The 21,169-nt window shown below is 45.7% G+C and overlaps 1 protein-coding gene across 2 annotated transcripts in view; it reads right to left on the bottom strand.

The window, feature by feature from the left end:
• The window catches only part of LOC143974587 (signal-transducing adaptor protein 1-like), a 167,614-nt gene that overhangs the window by 82,486 nt on the left and 63,959 nt on the right, over positions 1-21,169 (bottom strand). For both annotated transcript variants that reach the window (XM_077476134.1, XM_077476135.1), the window contains exon 2: positions 16,363-16,431. In XM_077476134.1, the coding sequence (XP_077332260.1) occupies positions 16,363-16,431 (69 nt within the window). The remainder of the gene's footprint in view (positions 1-16,362; positions 16,432-21,169) is intronic.

Raw genomic sequence — 21,169 nt, 5'->3', positions numbered from 1 at the left:
TCTCTGCTTCATGTGATTGGAGCAGAGATCAGTGTTCTCTAAAACAAAGCCCAGCCCCCCACAGTTAGTAACACGCCCCTAGGAACACTTAACCCCTCCACTGCCACCCCCTGGTTAACCCCTTCACTGCCAGTGTCATTTACACAGGAATCACTGCATTTGTGTAGCGGTGATTGCTGTATAACTGACAATGGTCACAAAAATGTGTCAAAAATGTCTTTATGTTGCAGTCACAATAAAAATTGCTGATCGCTGCCATTACTAGTAAAAAAAAATTATTAATAAAAATGCCATAAAACTATCCCCTATTTTGTAAACGCTATAACTTTTGCGCAAACCAATCATTAATCGCTTATTGCGATTTTTTTTTTACCAAAAATATGTAGAAGAATACGTATCGCCCTAAACTGAGGGAAAAAAATGTTTTTTTATATATTTTTGGGGGATATTTATATAACAAAAAGTAAAAAATAAAGCATTTTTTTCAAAATTGTTGCTCTATTTTTGTTTATAGCGCAAAAAAGAAAAAAAAGGACGTCAATTTTGTTTGGGAACCACGTCGCACGACCGCGCAATTGCCAGTTAAAGCGGCGCAGTGCCGAATCGCAAAAAGTGGTCTGGTCTTAAGCCAGCAAAATGGTCCGGTCTGAAAGTGTTAAAGTGCTGCACTATCAAACAATCCCAATGCGCAAAGAAAACTATAGTGACATCAAGCCAATGCAAGTATTTTTATGGTTACAACATTCAGATATTCAGAATTTAACTATTTATGGTGCACTGTGGACCAACAATAGGTCTTTCCATGCATCAGTCCTTCTTTGTCAAACAGTGTAAAAATGACTAACTCATTAATCTTCACTGAAACTCCACTGTACCAGTGAAAGGAATTCCACTACCAGAAGGCAAAGGATGGCTGCTCACCATATAAAAGGTCTGCACCCACTTCCGGGCAGACCGCCGCAGACCCCCGCAGACGCCCCACCTCCCCCTGTTGTGTTCTGGGAAACACACAGTTCCCAGGACACAGCGGGGGACCAGAAGAGACGCGCAGCACGACTCGCGCATGCGCAGTAGGGAACCGGGCAGTGAAGCCGCAATGTTTCACTTCCCGATTCCCTTACAGAGGATGGCGGCGGGGGCAGCAGCGAGACGAGCGATCGCTCGTCATCTTCCGCCCACATCGCTGGACCCTGGCACAGGTAAGTGTGAATTTATTAAAAGTCAGCAACTGCAATATTAGTAGCTGCTGGCTTTTAATATATTTTTTTTAGGTGCAGAACCACTTTAAATATAGAGTACTGTCCTATATTTACGTCCTAGACACTGTACCTATGTCCCACCCCCCTTTTTTTTCTTTCTCCCCAACTCCCCCCATCGTCTCAATATTTAACAATTTCTGCATTCACCCACGCAAGGTTCATGTTATTTTTGGTACTGACTGTAATTTTGAGGACTGTGTTACAGATGTATATTTTTATGTCTAGTATTGTATGCTTAATGGTATTTGTTTACCACTGCTCTCCCTTCCCTTTTTCTTTAATTTGTATCCCCTATTGCTTTACTTAAAAATGATTAATAAAAAATATCCTCAACCTTAAAATCCGCTCCCTTCAATTTCAAGGTTAGAAAATGCAGCTCAAAAAAAAATATAAAAAAAAGACTAAATAGTGCTATCTGTGTAAAATACTAGGTCTCTTTTGTTCAATATCAAAACTGGACTTACAAAGCAAATTGAAATGAATGCAGGGCATGTAATCACAGAGCAGGATCAGAGTCGTGGCTCGCCATTGGCTGGAATCTCTGGCCGACAGCTCAGATGTGAACACAAGATGGGCTATGGCTGGACAGAAAGAATCATCTGATTTGGATCATAAAGAAAAGCATAAAAAAAGGCTCTGCCCCATGAGTTACATTGGAAAACAACTTATTCAAAGAATTTGACATAGAAGGACTGATGCATGGAAATACTTGGTTCACAGTGCACCATGAATTGTCAAATTCTTGGATATTTGTTATCACCACAAAAAAAATTCACATTGGTTTGATGTCACTTTAATTTTGTTTGTACATTGGAATATTTGATAATGTGGAACTTTATGGTATAGTTATGATTAGAACCTCCTTAGGGATCATAAATCTAAAGGGAGGTTACATAGTAAGTGAGGTTTAAAAAAGACACAAGTCCATCAAGTCCAACCTATGTGTGTGATTATGTAGCACCCTGACTTGACTGGGCTGGTCTTCCCTTTCTCCTGCCAGGTTATATAAACTAGGGGTGGAACTAAGTGTAGGATGGATGGGGACAGTGAGGCCATGGGGAACGCCAAAGACTAGTGGTAAGCTGGCCACATGCTCCTCTCAGTAGGCTCCCTGCTTTGGGCCCAACCAACTCAGTAAATTGGAGTCTATCCAAGAGCATAGCCCAAGGCAGATTGGAGAGACTTTGACCATGGGCCATTTACCTCTGAGAAGGACTGTTTATTATACTGATGAGAGACAGTACTGTACCCTGAACATGTTTAACCACTTGAGATCCGCGCTATAGTCAATTGACGGCTACAGCGCGGATCTCCTTTTCCGGGACTTCTATTGACGTCGTCCCGTGCACGAGCGGCCTGCGTGCGCCCTGAGGGGCGCGCGCAGCGCGCTCTGTGATCGGCGAGTCCATGAGACTCGCCTGATCACCGATCCGTGCAAGGGGTCGGTCCCGACCCCTTATCACGTGATCAGCTGTCAGCCAATGACAGCTGATCAGGTGACATAACGGAGCCGGTAATCGGCTAGTATTCCTCCTCGCGCTGACAGCGCGAGGAGAGAAAAAAAAAGCCGATCACCGGCGGCCGCTGTCAGCGCGAGGAGAAAAAAAAAAGCCGATCACCGGCGGCCGTGATCGGGACATCAGTCCCGATCACGGCCAGCAATGCAAGCGCCCACCTGCCCCCTGCCAGTGCCCACCTGCCCCCTGCAGTGCCACCCTAATTAAAAGTTAGTGCCCCCCGTCAGTGCCACCCAGCAGTGCCCATAGTGCCACCCAGCAGTGCCCACAGTGCCACCCAGCAGTGCCCACAGTGCCACCCAGCAGTGCCACCCACAGTGCCCACAATCTGCCTCAAAGGTGCTGCACCCCAGTGCTGCCCATCAGTGCCCAGCAGTGCCGCCCATCAGTGCCCAGCAGTGCCGCCCATCAGTGCCCAGCAGTGCCACCTATCAGAGCCACCTATCAGTGCCACCTATCAGTGCCCATCAGTCCCATCTATCAGTGGTACCTATCAGTGCCCATCCGTGCCACCCATCCGTGCCACCCATCCGTGCCACCCATCCGTGCCATCTTATCTGTGCCCATCTTTGCCCATCAGTGCCGCCTTATCTGTGCCCATCGGTGCCGCCTTATCTGTGCCTATTAGTGCCGCCTTGACTATGCCTATCAGTGCCCACCAGTGCAGCCTATCAGTGCCCACCAATGCAGCCTATCAGTGCCCACCAATGCAGCCCATCAGTGCCCACCAATGCAGCCTATCAGTGCCGCCTAATCAGCGCACTTCAATGAAGGAGAAAAATGACCCGTTTGCAAAATTTTATAACAAACTATTAAAACATGATTTTTTTTTTTTTTTTGCATCTTTTTTTGTTTGTTTAGCAAAAAATAAAACTCCGAGCTGTAACTAAATACCACCAAAAGAAAGCTCTATTTGTGGGAAAAAAATTATAAAAATTTCATTTGGGTACAGTGTTGTATGCCCGCGCAATTGTCATTCAAAGTGTATCAGCGCTGAAAGCTGAAAATTGGTCTGGGACTGAGGGGGGTTTAAGTGCCCAGTAAGCAAGTGGTTAATGCACTGCCATTATTCAGATTCTGTTTATTTATTTAGTAAAAAGCCAAAAAGGAGGGTGTCAGGCTGAACATTCTATTACTGCCCAAGTTGGGATGTGTGTGGTGCAGTGTATGGTGTGAAGGGTTTATTTGCCTATGTACAGTGAGGACAAGTATACTGGTAACTTCCCTGTGGCCCTCAGGGTGTCAGGCAGAGCAAAGAGGATTCAGCTGCTGTTAGGGATATAAAAAGAGAGCAAGAGAGACTGTCCTGTGGATGCTTTGTGCACATTAAGTCTCTATAATTATACAGGTAAAGCACCTATGGACTGTGAGGCTGATTGTCATTCTGGGCCTTGTGGCCATCCACTACCTGCCAGGACCCAGAGGTCATATACAGTAGTGGTGATGAGTACTCCAGCTGAAAGGAGAAGACGGTCCAGACCCCTTGTACACAAATTTTACAGTAGGGCCCCAACAGTATTTGCTAGAGGTTGCTACAAGCAGGTGCAACTTGTTTTATTTAAACATCGGACTTCTGGGTTCTGGTGTTCTCTTTGGTATTAAATAAAATCAACAATAGGTGCGCTGTCACTTGAAACCCACAAATATCTGGCAGCTGAAGGAATTTAGCAGTCAAAATGTCAAGGAGTTGATAGTGGGCACTTATACAATATACCTACAAGACATAATTTCTTCTACCAGGGGGCAACACCAGCTTTTTTGCTAATGCCAAAGACATACTTTTTTCCACTGTAAACCATTACATGTATTGGAATTTTTGTTAAATAACAGATTGCAAATGTAACATTTTCTTGTGTTCCTATTTAAAACATATCATCTTTACCTGTAAGCACTGTTTGAATAAAGATCTAATGTTTGTGTGTTCAAATGTACCGAAAAAGTCAAGAATTTTTATTTGGCATACATACAGGCTATACTGTATATGGTCAAAATGTAAAATCATATATTAATTTCCACATTGTATTTGAATTATTTCTAGCCTACTCCTATTAACCACTTGCTTACTGGGCACTTAAACCCCCCTCAGTCCCAGACCAATTTTCAGCTTTCAGCGCTGATGCACTTTGAATGACAATTGCGCGGGCATACAACACTGTACCCAAATGAAATTTTTATCATTTTTTTCCCACAAATAGAGCTTTCTTTTGGTGGTATTTAGTTACAGCTCGGAGTTTTATTTTTTGCTAAACAAACAAAAAAAGATGCAAAAAAAAAAAAAAAAAAAAAATCATGTTTTAATAGTTTGTAATAAAATTTTGCAAACGGGTCATTTTTCTCCTTCATTGAAGTGCGCTGATTAGGCGGCACTGATGGCTGCATTGGTGGGCACTGATGGGCTGCATTGGTGGGCACTGATGGGCTGCATTGGTGTGCACTGATAGGCTGCACTGGTGGGCACTGATAGGCATAGTTAAGGCGGCACTAATAGGCACAGATAAGGCGGCACCGATGGGCACAGATAAGGCGGCACTGATGGGCAAAGATGGGCACAGATAAGATGGCATGGATGGGTGGCACGGATAAGTGGCACGGATGGGTGGCACGGATGGGCACTGATAGGTACCACTGATAGATGGGACTGATGGGCACTGATAGGTGGCACTGATAGGTGGCTCTGATAGGTGGCACTGCTGGGCACTGATGGGCGGCACTGCTGGGCACTGATGGGCGGCACTGCTGGGCACTGATGGGCGGCACTGGGTCGCAGCACCTTTGAGGCAGATTGTGGGCACTGTGGGTGGCACTGTTGGTGGCACTGCTGGATGGCATTGTGGGTGGCATTGTGGGTGGCACTGTAGGTGGCACTGTGGGCACTATGGGCACTGATGGGGGGCACTTACTTTTATTCAGGATGGCACGGTGGTGGGCAGGTGGGCACTGGCAGGGGGCAGGTGGTCAGCTGTATTGCTGGCCGTGATCGGGACTGATGTCCCGATCACGGCCGCCGGTGATCGGCTTTTTTTTTCTCTCCTCGCGCTGTCAGCGCGAGGAGGAATAATAGCCGATTACCGGCTCCGTTCTATCACATGATCAGCTGTCATTGGCTGACAGCTGATCACGTGATAAGGGGTCGGGATCGACCCCTTGCACGGATCGGTGATCAGGCGAGTCTCACGGACTCGCCGATCACAGAGCGCGCCGCGCGCTCCCCTCAGGGGGCGCGCAGGCCGCTCGTATCCGGGACGACGTCAATAGACGTAGTCCCGGAAATGTAGGTCCGCGCTAATGCCGTCATTTGGCAATAGCGCGGATCTGTAGTGGTTAACCTAAAAAATATTGAAGTTTGTAAACTTACTTTGTGACGATCCCCACACATTTACTTCCCTGAATTTTGTGACACATACTACTATGCCCTGTCAGGGCCGGTGCTACCATTAGGCAAACTAGGCAGCCGCCTAGGGCGCACTGCTGCCTAGGGGCGCCCGGCCATGGGTGTCCCTACGCTCTTCTCTCTGAAGCAAGCAACTAAGTCTCAACATCAGCAGGCAGCCACCGCTTCATTCGCACAGTGTCAAAGGCACAGCAGAGGCGGAGGACTGTGTTTGTGTCCTGACTCCCAAATTAATGAAAGCAAGCAAACATTCATTGATGGGCGCTGGTGTGGCTGCATTTGATGGGCACTGGTGGGCTCCATTTGATGTTCACTTCATTAAATAGGTGGGGTATACATGGGCAGGGTAAAGGGGATGGAGTCAGGGGTGGAGCCGATGGGGGCGGCAAAATGAGGTTTCACCTAGGGTGCCAAAAATCCTTGCACCAGCCCTGTGCCCTGTAGATAGCCAATGCTGTGTCACAGAATTCATAGAGCCTGCCTTCTGAACTATAGAGGTGCTGAGAGGAGGAATTTCAGGAGGCGGGGACAGTACAGGATTCACTGCTTGCAGGCAGCAAGGTACCATAGGATATGTAGTCCTATGAAATACAAAGTAAACAGCAGAGGAGAAACTGCAAAGCATGCAGAGAATAAGGATGAGCCGAACACTCCCCGGTTCAGTTCACACCAGAATCTGCGAACAGACCTAAACTTCGTGTGAACTTTAGAACCCTATTAAAGTCTATGGGACTCGAATGTTCAAAATCAAAAGTGCTAATTTTAAAGGCTAATATGCAAGTTATTGTCCTAAAAAATGTTTGGGGACCGGGGTCCTGCTCCAGGGAACATGTATCAATGCAAAAAAAAAGTTTTAAAAACGGACGGTTTTTTCGGGAGCAGTGATTTTAACCCTTTCATGACTAAGGCCGCGTACACACGGGCGGACTGTTCGCCCAACTTTGTCCGCTGAACAGTGTTTGGGCGGACAGTCCGCTCGTGTGTGGGCTTTCAGCGGAAAGTTTCAGCGGACAGTTTGACGGACAAGGTTTTTCGGAAATTCCGTAAAACTGTCCGCTGAAACCTTGTTTCAGCGAACAGTCCGCTCGTGTGTAGGCTTGTTCGTCAAACAAAGTTGCGCGCATGCTCAGAAAGGATTTTCACACCGAAAGCTATAATGCAGTGTATTTTTCGTCCCGTCGTACGTGCCGTTCACGTCATCGCGCACGGTTTCAGCAAACTGTTCGTCCGTCGTGTGTGGCCATGTCCGTCCATGCTAAGTTTGAGCGGACTGTTTGCCGAAACTGTTTGACGGACAAAGTTGGGCAAACAGTCCGCGCGTGTGTACGCGGCCTAAGCCTATTTTTGGCATTTGGTGTTTACAAGTTAAAATCCATATTTTTTGCTAGAAAGTTACTTGGAACCCCCAAACATTATATATATATATATATATATATTTTTTTTAGCAGAGACTCTAGAGAATAAAACAGCGATTGTTGCAATATTTTATGTCACGCGGTATTTGCGCAGCGGTGTTTTAAACGCAACTTTTTGGGAAAAGGGACACTTTCATGAATTTAAAAAAAACGAAACAGTAAAATTAGCCCAATTTTTTTGCGTAATGTGAAAGATAATGTTACGCCGAGTAAATAGATACCAAACATGTCACACTTTATAATTGCACGCACTCGTGGATTGACGACAAAGTACGGTACCTAAAAAATCTCAATATGTGACGCTTTCATTTTTTTTTACGGTTACCAGGTTAGCGTTGCAGAGGAGTGCTAGTGCTAGAATTATTGCTCTCGCTCTGACGATCACGGCGATACCTCACATGTGTGATTTGAACACCGTTTACATATGCGAGCGCGACTTCCGTATGCGTTTTCTTTGCTTCGCGAGCTCGCAGGGACGGTGGGCGCTTTAAAAAATTTTTTTATTTTATTTTATTTATTTAAAAATTAATAAATTGTTGTAAAAAAAAAAAAATTTATCACTTTTATTGCTGTCACAAGGAATGTAAACATCCCTTGTGACAGTAATAGGTGATGACAGGTACTCTTTATGGAGGGATCGGGGGTCTAAAAGACCCCCCACCCCTCCTTTACTCTTCAAAGTATTCAGATCGCTGAAAACAGCGATTCTGAATACCGTATATCTTTTTAAAACCGGCGCCATTGGCAGCCGAGTAAATGGGAAGTGATGTCATGACGTCGCTTCCGTGTTTACTATGAGGAGACTGGAACGAAGCCACTTACGGAACATGAATTCGACTCGAACTTGAAGCTCATCCCTAGCAGAGAATATAGGAAGTGGTGGAAAGAGGTAACCAGTAGACAGGAGGAACTCACAACATGAAAGGAGATTTTTTTTTGAGTAAGCGTATGTTTGATTGTGAAAAATAACTATTGTTTGTATTAGTATTATAATGCTGATATAATAAAATAAAAAGGTATGCTGTAACCAGGGCTGCTGATAAGGGGGTACCACTGGTCCCCTTGTACTGGGCCAGGCACACAGGGGGGACTGGGCAGCAGGGGAAATCTCATGTGGGCATGATAGGAAGGATGATCGGCAAGGGAATCCCCTGTGCAGCGCTCTGCAACAGCTGAAAGCCGGCTTCTCCCCCTCCCACTGGCTGCTAGAGGGAGAGACACATAGGGCATCTTTCCTGCAGTTGCTCCCCCACCGCACCAATCTCCCTCCCTGTCCTGTTCATATCTGATTCCCATGTTTGCTGTACCCAGTTTATCCCAGTATATCTCAGTAAATCCCCAGCTGCTTTGTATCCACACCAATCAGTGGACCAGGGAGGGAATGTCAGCCGGGGGGAGGCACAGAGAGAGGGAGGGATACCTTCTAGATGGCTAAAGGAGTTGAAAGTCAGGAGGATACAGGGGGAGTCTGGAGGATGGTAAGGGATGGTCGTCACTCAGGATGACATCCAAAAAAATTTTATTTCTTTATTAAGTAAACATGTACAATGCTGTTTGGATGTTAGTCCTTAGTCATGACTTAGTTGCCTGAAACAGTTATTTCAGGCTATCTGGCTACCATCAGTACAGTTTGAAATAAATAATTCTATAACATTAGACCGTATTTGCACTACACAAAACAAGATGATGAAGGGTCCACTGATAGCACCTCTACCATGAATGTTAAAAAATACAGACCGGGTGCCGTTCACCCACAGGGGGTGTTGCTTGCTGCCGTAGCCAAGCATACTGAACCAAAACAAAAATTGGGAGAACCCTTCAATGGGGGAATCCCAAAGAGTAAAGCGGCTACCAAGGTGGCAAAAGGCAATACTGGAGTCTGGTAATGAAGTGCAAAAATGTATTTATGAATTTTTAAATAAATAAAAACATTGCTGAGATAGCTTGGATAGGAGTGTGGCACTTAAACATACATAATGGACATACAACCAAGTAAAGAAAAACGAACAAAACAAATAACAAAAGGTTCGGACACCAAATTACCATACCCAGTTTGGTAATTTGGTGTCTGGACCTTTTGTTATACGTTTTGTTCGATTTTCCTTACTTGGTTGTATGTCCATTGTTTAAGTGCCACACTCCTATCCAGCAGTGTGGATCTTAACAAGCTATAACCAGTGTGGATATGAATTGTCTCCAAACAATCTCAGCAATGTTTTTATTTATTAAAAAATTCATAAATACATTTTTTCACTTCATTACCAGACTCCATTATTGCCTTTTGCCGCCTTAGTGGGCGCTTTACTCTTTGGGATTCCCCCATTCGTGGGTTCTCCTAATTTTTCTTTTGGTTTTCATATTTGCACTATACACCATGGAATGTGCATCCAGCCAATGGAGCATAAAACAATGATTTTAATGACTCCACCAACTTTCCTAAAATGAAAGATATGTAAATATGTTTTGTTTTAAGAAGCCTTTAGTGTGCAAGACACTGAATAGAGTGAGGACTATATGTTTGCTTTAGTGTCTTTCCCCCCATAACATATACTTAGTAATGCAATCTTTCTTCAACACCTTGGTCAGGATTGCCAGCTCACCACTAATTTAACTAATTAATAACATATGACATTTTGCTGATTAAATGTTGCCAGTATTCTAAGAGGAACTAAAGGCAAAACACAACCGGATGTATACTGATGTTAAAAGCAGATGCATTATTTTGTATGTTCTTCCTACTTGCCTAATAAAAATCTTTATTGGAAAAAAAAAAAAGCCAAAAAGCCAAAACACTTTCCTGACAGACTCCATGGCAGCCACCGTGTGGTTTAGTCCCGCCTCCTTTACCCTATAGGACAATACTCCCATAAATCTTTGCTCCCTGCCAGAGGCCGTGTTCTTTTTTTGTCCTCCTCCTAAGGACCTAGCATGTGTCTTTTTGTACCCTGAAGACTTGCATATTTTCCTGCAATGCAGACCGGCTGAGCAACTTGGAGTCGCATATTTCCAATAAGCTCTAGCTACTAGCGGAGTATGGAAAGGGGCATATGGAAGAGGCGCTGAAGAGGTGTATTCCTGGTCACTGACAGGTTAAACCGCGTTCTAGTCGTGAGCCTAGCTACTAGCAGGTGACTACCGCCCCCCCCAGAAGTCCAGCATGTGTTTGGGGACCTACCTCGGCTGGTGTCCGTGTACAGGAGTGAGGAGCTTTATTTCTCTTTCCATGGCAGCCGTTCTCTGTTGTTCTGTGCCTATTGTTGTTTCCCTGTGTTTTCCCCATACACCGTTCGTGCGGTGTGTCTGGCAAGCTGGGCAGCTGGTTTCCTTGTGTTCCAGCCACCCAGCTACTTCCTCGTTCACTGCTCGGTCTTTCTGCGCATGCGCTGGACCGGCGTGAGGACAAGGCTTGGTTCGTGCATGCCGTTGCGGGCTTCGCGCATGCGCACTAGCATTTTTATGGCGTAATTGATTACGTCATTTAGGCGCCAGTTTTAAAAACAGAGAACAGCTTGCAGAGCTTCTGGGATGCTTGTAAAGCCTGCAGTGCCATTCCTGAGTCCTGATTACTTCAGCAATAGGTATGTGTCTGTGGGGGAAGGAACATACTATCTGTTTTTTTCCCTAGCTGTTCTCTGTGTTTAACGGGGGCTGTTTTATTCCAGCCCTGATGGACCCTTACAGAATTTTGGATTCCTCGCCGCCTGCTAGTGGCCAGCCCTCTCATAGCAGGTATTTTGTTCCTGGGTTTACCTGCCGGGGGGGTAGTGGAACATTAGTGTATGTTCCGCTAACACAGTTGTTTTTTTTCCTTTTCACCCCTTCTAGGTCTACCCAATGCCGGAGTTCTCACGGAGGAAGTGATTCATCTAAGTCCCACCACCGGCATTCCTCTTTCAGATCCAGACGTCATGGTTCTCCTGCGAGAACTAGTCACCCTGGCCGTGAACCATCCCGCCCTTCCACGGCTTGCTCCAGTCATGCAGCTGAAGGATTATGTTGGGGGTGTGGGACGCATGTTCCTGCTGACAAGTCCCTTCGTGATGCCTGCTATGTCAAGGCCGATGGGCGAAAGGAGTGACTCTGACCAGCAACTGAAGTCTCTGGTTGAGAAGTTAGTCAAGGACAGTTTAAAGAAATTTGAAGCCCCCCATTTGTCTCCCGTAGAGTCTCCAAGGTCTCCAGGGAGGGATGTTCAGGCCCAGGACACGTGGGATTCCTCTTTGCCTAGCCATCCGTCTGCTGTCCTCTCAGATAGTGAATCCGAGGAAGAAGAGACTGGTTCTGGTTTTGACTTTTCCTTGCTCCCTCCTTTGGTCAAAGCCATCAAGGAAATGCTGAACTGGGAAGAGCCGGTAGTGGCTCCGGCAAAGCAAAGCTAATTTTTTAACCAACTAAAGAAGGAGCGTATTAGCTTTCCCTTTCTCTCAGAGTTGGGGGAAGTGATCTCGGATGAGTGGAACAAAGTAGAGAAAAAGAATTCTCTTCTATCCAAGATTCAGAGGCTTTACCCTTTCAAGGAGGAAGAAGTTAAACATTTGGAGTCTTCCCCTCTGGTGGACGCAGCAGTAATGAGACTGGTCAGACATGTGACCCTTCCTCTAGAGGATACAGTCTCTTTCAAGGACGCTCTGGATAGGAGAATTGATTCTGATCTGAAAAGGATCTATCTTACGGCTGGCATGGCCTGTAAACCAGCTCTGGCCTTAGCTGCTCTATCTAGAGCAATGGAAGTTTGGTCTGATAGTGTTGATGAGACACTTAGAAACGTCTCGGAAGACCTTGCCAAGGGTTCTCCCATTCAGGAACTGAGGCTGGCTTTGGCTTTCTTGGGGGAGGCCTCGATTGATATTATCCGGCTGGTGGCTCTAGTTATGCTTTCCTCTGTAACTGCCAAGCGTGCCCTGTGGCTCCGTCATTGGCTAGCTGATCCCGCTTCTAAGCAGGTCTGGTGCCGTATTCCCTTTGATGGTTCTTCCCTTTTCGGCAATAAGCTGGTTAGTGCCAAAATTTGGGCCACTGGGGGTAAGTCGGGGTTTCTCCCCCAGGACAGGCGTCTGCAGAGTCAAAGGAGATCGTTTCCAAGAAAGCAGGGTCAAGACCGTGCCAGGAAGGCACGCAGTTACAGGCCTGGACGGGAATTCTCCAGATCTTGGAGGTCCAGACAGACGTCTCTCAAAAAATCTGCAAAGGTCAGTTCGATGGGGGAAAAGGAGCCTACCAAGTCCTTTTGAGATCGGGCCCGCCCAGACGATCCGGGTAGGAGCTCGTTTGTTCCACTTTCGGCACGTCTGGGCGGCCTCGATCCAGGTTTTTTGGTCCATCAGGACGGTCTCTTTTGGGCACACTTGGACGTTCAGCAGTGTCCCCAAACTCAAATGTGTCCCCACATCCATTCCAATGTCAGAAGAAAAAAGGCAAATTCTGTTAGCCTACATAAAATCTTTGTTGAATCAAGGTGCCACTATTCCCGTTCCAAGCAACCAACGCGGCATGGGAATATGTTCCCCTCTTTTCTTGGTCCAGAAGAAGAACAGCGCATGGAGACCTGTAATAGACTTGACGCATCTAAATCGCTTCATTAGAAAGGAGAAGTTTAAGATGGAAACTCTGTCCACGATCCAACAGTCAGTGCAGCCAGGGGACTGGCTTGTCTCAATAGATCTCAAGGACGCCTATTTCCACATCCCGGTGGCAACAGAGTTCCAACAATTTCTTCGTTTCTCCATAGGCCAGCTTCATTTGCAGTTTACATGCCTTCCCTTCGGTCTGTCAACTTCTCCTCGTACATTCTCAAAGGTCCTGCTAGCAGTCATAGCATTATTAAGAATCAGGAAAATCCAGATTCATCATTACCTGGATGATCTGCTTCTTCTGGCTCAGGACAGAGATTGTCTCTTGGAACACAGGGATCAGGTCATCGCAACCCTCAAGAAATTCAGGTGGCTCCTGAATTTGGAGAAAAGCCAGTTAGTTTCTGCGCAGTCTCTCGTGTTCCTGGGAGCTCTTTTCGACACGGCAAGAGGTACCATCTCTCTGCCCGAGGAGAAGGTTGCAGTAGTGCGGAACAGGGTTCGCCTGGCTCTCTCTTCTTCTCATCTCAGTGCTCTTCATTGCCTAAAGATCATAGGCACCATTGTGTCCACCATACCGATGGTGAAGTGGGCACAATGGAGGATGTGCCCTTTTCAGATGGGCTTCCTTCGCCAATGGTCGGGAGAGAAAGTCCAGTCCATCGATATCACTCCTCTGGTGGCTTCGTCGAGAGAACCTGCTGAATTGCCACTCTCTTCTTCCAATCAAATGGATCACAGTGAGGTCAGATGCCAGCAACAAGGGTTGGGGGGCGCATTGTCTGATGGAGGTGGCCCAGGGCATTTGGGACTTTCCCTCTCGGGGAATAGTGTCAAATGTTCTAGAATTACGTGCAGCCTTTCTAGCATTGTTGGCCTTCCCGCATCTGATAGTGGGAACATCCATAGTCCTCAGGCTGGACAATACGACTGCGGTAGCCTACATAAGGAAGCAAGGGGGCACCAGAAGTCGGTCTCTGCTGCGGGAAGTAGATCCAATCATGCGTTGGGCCCAGAAGAATTTGGCCAACTTAACGGCAGCCTATGTGCCTGGAGTTCTCAACGTCCAAGCGGACTTTCTCTCACGAGTCCACTTGGACAACAACGAGTGGGCTCTTCATGAAGATGTCTTTCAGTGGGTTCTAACCTTGGGGATTTCTCCAGAAGTGGATCTCTTCTCCTCCCGTTACAACAGGAAGCTAACAAAGTTCTATTCGAGGTTCAAGGATCCGCAAGCCTACGGGATAGATGCCCTAACAGAGCAGTGGTGGTTCCACAAGGCATACACCTTCCCTCCAATCCCGATTGTCTTTCAATTTCTGAGGAGACTCAGATGGGAAGAAGTAGAGGTAATAGCAATAATTCCGCATTGGCCCAACAGGCCTTGGTTTCCTCTCCTATCTTTCCTCGGTTTCCAGGATCCGGTTCCTTTCCCATCCAGATGGGATCTGCTCTCCCAAGGCTCGATTCTCCATCCATGTCCGGCTCACCTACAGTTGAGGGCCTGGTTCTTGAGAGGGAAGGTTGGAAGCACTAGGGTGTCCTAAGGAGGCCATTCCTACTCTCTTAAGTGCAAGGAGACAAAGCACTAATAAAGTATATGAATGGATCTGGGCTAAGTTTGTATCCTATATGTCCTCCAGAACTAATTCCTACGCATCACCTACAGTTCAAGATGTTTTGGGTTTTCTGCAATTAGGCCTGGACCTACCCTTGTCTGTTAGTTCCCTTTGTGTTCAAGTTTCCGCTATCTCCGCATTCACAGGGATCTCGTGGGCCAAGCACGCCCTTATCCAACAGTTCTTCAAAGGCGCAGTGAGACTGAGACCCCAGAGGAAACCCAGGTTCCCTAAATGGGACATACCACTAGTTTTGGACTTTTTTTCCCATTTTGATAAGTCTCTTTCTATCAGAGAACTCACCATGAAAACTGCCTTTCTGGTGGCGGTCCCCTCGGCAAAGAGGGTATCAGAGATCCAGGTTCTAGGAGTCAAAGAGCCTTTTCTAACAATCTTCCCGGACAGGGTGGTCCTAGTTCCAATGTTGGGGTCAGGAGATCTCTCTTCCCACATTCAGGTCCTCGGGTTCCTCGGATGTTCATCCGCTTGATGTTGGTCGCTCATTAAAGCTATACCTGGAAGCTACAGCTCCATTTTGTCAGTCTGATTTCCTGTTCGTTCTGTTCTGTGGGAAGAAAAAGGGCACCAGGGCGTCAGTCAGATCAATTGCGGCATGGATAGTTCAAGCAATCCAGTGGGCATACAGAGAAAAGGGCTTGGCTCTTCCTCAGGCGGTAACGGCGCATTCAACCAGAAGTCTTTCTACCTCGTGGGCGGCCTCTCACCATGTGGCTCCTGACATTATCTGCAGGGCGGCTTTGTGGTCTTCAATCCACTCCTTTATGACTCATTATTGTGTTGAGCCGACGGCTCTATCCTAAGTTGACTTTGCTGTTAAAGTTTTGTCGGTTGACGGTGTCAAATAAATCTTTGTTTATTCAGCATTTTTCCCACCCGGGTGTGTTTTGGCGAGTTATTTCCCACACGTTGGCTGCCACGGAGTCTGTCAGGAAAACCGAAAATTTATGTCAAAATACTTACTGTAATTTTCCTTTCCTGATGGACTCCATGGCAGCAGGAGTTCCCTCCCAAATGTCTGGAGTAGGATAGTTACCGAACACGGCCTCTGGCAGGGAGCAAAGATTTATGGGAGTATCGTCCTATAGGGTAATGGAGGCGGGACTAAACCACACGTTGGCTGCCATGGAGTCCATCAGGAATGGAAAATTACGGTAAGTATTTTGACATAAATTTTCAGGTTTTTTTATTTTGAGTAAGAGAGGATTATAACCAGTCAGTTTTCTTTTTTTTTTTTTTTTGCCACCTGTGTCCCATTGGGGAAGATTTCCCTTTACTTTCTGTCCCATAGTAAAAACAGAAAGTGAGAGGAGTGAGGGAATACCATAATAACAATATGGTGACAGCCAAAAATTAAGGATTTTCTTTTACTCTTGGTGACAACAATAAACAGGACAAATAGAGAGGGTGAATCTCCCTAACAGGGGAACAGACAGTAATAAAAACCTGACATGGGTTCTAATCCCTTACTGCATCAGTTTTTGTATGTAGTAGTGCCATATTGAAATAGTAAATCGTAAAATATGGAGAGACAATTATATGGTGAAAAATTTAAACATAATTGATATTTTACCTTTTCTTGTTTTTTATCACTATAAAGAAAGAGTTTTGTTCCTCGTAGTTCAGTCCAATACTTTGCTTCCTGTGGGTAAAACAAACATTTTACTTAGTCATTTAAAAAATGAATTATGTAATATAAAGAAAATATATAATATATATATATAATAAATAATATAAAGAAACAAATTAAAGTAAGAATATGCAGTATACACCAAATTCTAGTGTATATGGGCACCCTGAGTAGGTGGCCCCAGTCTCCTGAGTTAAAGGAAACCTAGAGATATAAACTGTAGATTGTCTTATTGATTGTCATGGTGACTCTCTTATGCCGCGTACTCACGATCGGATTATCCGGCGGACTTGAACTCGGCAGTCTGGAGGACAATCCGCCCGTCTGTGTGCTAGTCCGCTGGACTTTTGAAATGTCCGTTCATTTTGAAGGTGGTTCCAGGTAGACTGGACTAGCGAAATAAGTCAATGTCGCCACTACCATTGGCCAGATTGACACCTTGTGAGCCCCGTTGCCTGGTATGGGTTTAAAGGGGAAGCCCTACGCCGAAAAAACAGCGTGGGGGTCCTCCCAAAGTCCATAGCAGACCCTTATCCGAGCATGCAGCCTGGCCTGCCAGGAAAGGGGGTGGGGACCAGCGAGCGCCCCCCTCCTGAGCCATACCAGGCCACGTGCCCTCAACATGGGGGGTGCTTTGGGGAAGGGGGGCCCTGCGACCCCCCACCCCAAAGCACCTTGTCCCCATGTTGATGAGGACAAGGGCCTCTTGCCGACAACCCTGGCCTTTGGTTGTCGGGTTCTGCAGGTGGGGGGCTTATCAGAATCCGGGAGCCCCCTATATGAATGAGTATGGGGTACATGGTACCCCTACCCATTCACCGAGGGGAAAAAAGTGTACATAAAAAAAACACAACACAGGTTTTTAAAATACTTTATTAGACAGCTCTGGAGGTCTTCTCTTCTTCCGTCTTTAGGGGTTTTCTCGCCGGACTCCTCCCCTATCTTCTGCTAGCTGTTTTACTACCGGAGGAGCCCGGCTTTCTCCTTCGTCACCGCTGCCGTCCGGGGGTCTTCTTCCGACTTCGGGTGTCCTGTACCGCTCTTCGGTTCTTTTGCCGGGGATTCCCTTCTTCCAGCTCTTTTACTAGCGTTGGCCGGGTCTTCTGTCGCCATTTCCACCGCCTTCTGCTTCTTCTTCCTTCTTCCGATGTTGACACAACGCTCTCTTCAGCCTCAATGGCAGGAACGCATTGTGCTGCGACTTATATAGTGACAAGGGCGGGGTCACCGGGTAATGTCACATGGTGACCTCGCCCCTTATGATGTCACAGTCCCAGCATCATCCGGACCTAGTGTGCCAGAAAAGTCCGGTTGTGTGTGGGCAGGTCCGCTCATTCGGAAAGTCCGGCGGACCTCCGCTGCAAAGTCTGGTGGGTTGTCCGCCGGACTAAGTCTGCTGGATAGTCCCATCGTGTGTACGCGGCATTACTCTAACCCAGAATAAGTATGCCGATTAAAGCTTATTACTCTGAATTTCCCATATTGACTATGGTTAAAGTGTAGTCAATTCAAAACTTTTTTTAAAAAAATTTTTGTAGACAGACTGTGGAAGGCTTTAAAACTCATATTCCTGCATTTTTTATTTTTTTTTTGCTTCCTGTGTCCTACTGGGGAGATTCCCCCTCACACCCTGTTCTGGGAATGTAACAGGAAATGAGATGAAATCTTCCTAAAATGAACGAAATGTCCATCCTAAAGAATTGTCACAGGACCAAGTGTCCCCATTAGATGATTTTAACTCTCCTCTTGTTTTAATGACAACTCAAAGATGTTGGGATTTCCCCTCACTTTCTGTCTCCATGATGATGGTCACTAGGACAAACAGACAAATCTCCCCAATGAGTATATACACAGCAATAAAAACCTGACAAAGAATCTAACATTTCTCTATTCTACCCGAACACAAAAAAGTTATCCTTTATGGAGAGTGAGAGCAAGATTCAATCTGTGATTGCATGAAAAGGCCCCATTTACACTATTGTTGTTTCTCCTGTGTCTGTCGTCATGCCGCCATGCACCACAATGGAAATCGCATTTTTTATATGGTGCCCATTTTTATTTATGCAATACAGTGTAGTGCAACTTTTGGAAAAGTGCAGATATAATTTTTGGTGCAGTATAGTGTGTTTTTGGAACCATAGACTTTAATGGGAGTACATGTAAAGCTCATAAAATAATGCATGTGTAGTACCCTCCTAGCATAGCATGCTAGGCAAATGTCGTTTTTGTTTCCTTCTCTAGTCAAGAGAGCAGTGATTGTTTGTTCTGGTCTGTTCAGAGTTTAACAGGCTGGCAGTTTGATTGCATCCCCTTGCCTCTGTAAGAAGCTTCCAGAACAAAGGGAGGGAGATTCAAATGAACATTCTGAATATTTATCATGGCCTGGCCAATCCTTGGAGATGAGAGTCCAGAAGGTGGCTGGGAAGGTGATAAATAGCCTGAAGCTCTGGAGAGATTGTGCTTTCTCCCCAGGAGGGTTTTTGTGGGGGAAGGGGAGCTGCTGCCCCTTTAAGGGTAGTCAGTGGACTGTGCAGCTGTTCCTGAGGCCTCAGCAGTGTCAGGGCTGAGGGCCTGGATGGATCTTCCTGAGGAGCTGGCTGTGGAACTTCACCATAGGGATTGGTCTGGAGAAGGCTTGTCCCCCTCAATAGACCATGTCTGGAAGTGCAGCTGTCCATGGAGGGGAGGGAATACTCACACATACTGGGAAAGGGGGGTGGTCATATAAACAAAAATAATCTGTGTTGTGACGGGGCTGCTATGGCTGACCTGACCCCCTTCTAGAAATATGTATTGTCTGGTTTAAAGGGGAACTCTGCAGACTCTGGGGTAAAGGGGAACTCTGATGTAAGTGGGATCTCAGTGGACTCTGTGGTAACCAGAAACCCCCTCACATCAGAGCCCCCCCCCCCACATCACAGTCTGAAGAGATCCCCTTTGTGTCAGAGCCCCCCTTACAGTGTATATAAAGTGTATATAAAGGGAGACTCTGGGTCCCTGATATAAGAGGAAATGCTGGGGACTCTCGTGACCAAAGACCCCTTATATGAAAGTTCCCCTTTACACCAGAGCCCACAGCATTCTTTACATCAGGTTTCCCAGCTTAAAGGGGAAATCTGGGGACTCTGATGTAAGGGGGGAACTGTGATATAAGATGTAACTCTGTTGACTCTGCTGTAAGGGGGAATGCTGTGGACTCTGATGTAAAGGAGGACTCAGATTTGAGGGGAGAACTGTGGTATATGTAGGGTAACATTCACAAATGATTTGATTTCTTAAGAGTGATCCTCAAACAAATTCACTTGAATGGGTCACAGTTAGCAGGTGCTACACCTGCTGAAAGCAAAAAGGGGTATAACTGCAGCTGAGGCATGTAAACATGCCCAGCCGCTGCCTCTACAGCTAAAAGGTGGTAGCGGTTAAGAGGTGGTAAAAGAATGGCTCAGCTGCAGAGTTTTCCTGCTCCTCAACCACTAGTGTAAGCAATTAAATGTTTTAATAAGTTAAAAAAAATAAAGTGTTTTTAAATGTTTTAATACATTTTAAAATGTTTGTTCACATTTATTTATGAGTGCGTTTGTATATGTGTGTATATATTTAAAAATATATATATACACACACGTGTGTGTGTTTGAGCTTTGGGGTGCACACCCTAATGCAATAGGCTGCGCACGCCTATGCTTACAACAGAAAAACGTCCAAAAACTCCTAAAGCCTCGTACACACGATCGGATTGTTGGCCAACAAAACTGTGGAATTATGTCTGAAGGGCGTTGGCCCAAACTTGTCTTGCATACACACAGCACACAATTGTTGGCCAACAATCACGAACGTAGTGACGTACTACATGGTTTTTCAGCTCTTTAGCACCACCCTTTGGGCTCCTTCTGCTAGTTTTGTGTTAGTAAAAGTTTGGCGAGTGTTGATTCGTGCTTTTCTTTTTGCGATTTTCATTTAAAGCTTTTCAGATTGCGCTTTTCATTTTGTGCTTTTCAGTTAGTTTCTGAACGGCCATTGGTAAACCAGACATGTTGCGGAATCCGCGGAGATAGCGCGTTATTTATTATTGGCCTTGGAGTTATTGCTTTGACATTATTTTTTGGTTGAATAATGATTTGATTTGGTATATTTTCTATATTTTTGGATGCATATAATGCACTTTTTGGTTAAGTTCTATTGGCAGATAGCATGTCTAATTTTTAGGGCTGTTACTGATTAAAATTTTCATTAATCGTTTTTTTATTTTTATTGATTAATCAAATAATTTTGATTAATTATAACGCACATACAGATTCAACTACTTTTAGCTGATCTCCTTGCATTGCAACTCTGCATTAGTCAGTGGTAAATGGGGTATACGCTATATACAATCACCAGACACTAGTTAGTTTCCACAATCCATGACTTAACTTCACAGTTCACACAAATACATTTTAAATTCAAACTGTAGCACTGACGTAAGTCTTTTTTTTTTTCCACAGTAGCGTCAGCCCTTGTACACACGGTCGGAGAATCTGTCGGAATGAGTCTTATCGGACCGTGTCATCAGATAATCCGACTGTGTGTGGTATGCATCGGACTGATTCCGTCCGAATCTCCGTCCGATCCAAATTTCCAACATGTTGGAAAGATTTCCCGACCAACTGGGCCGGACGGACCTAATCCGATCATGTGTACAGCATTTTCATCGGACTAAGTGCCACGCATGCTCAGATCAAATTCCTACATCAAAGCTATTGGCTACTAGCCT

Source organism: Lithobates pipiens, unplaced genomic scaffold, assembly GCF_037356315.1.
Source record: "Lithobates pipiens isolate NorthernLeopardFrog02 unplaced genomic scaffold, aLitPip1_a1.2 Scaffold_13, whole genome shotgun sequence".
Taxonomy (NCBI): domain Eukaryota; kingdom Metazoa; phylum Chordata; class Amphibia; order Anura; family Ranidae; genus Lithobates; species Lithobates pipiens.
Note: the sequence above shows the minus strand (reverse complement) of the source record. Positions and strands in the feature narration are given on the sequence as shown.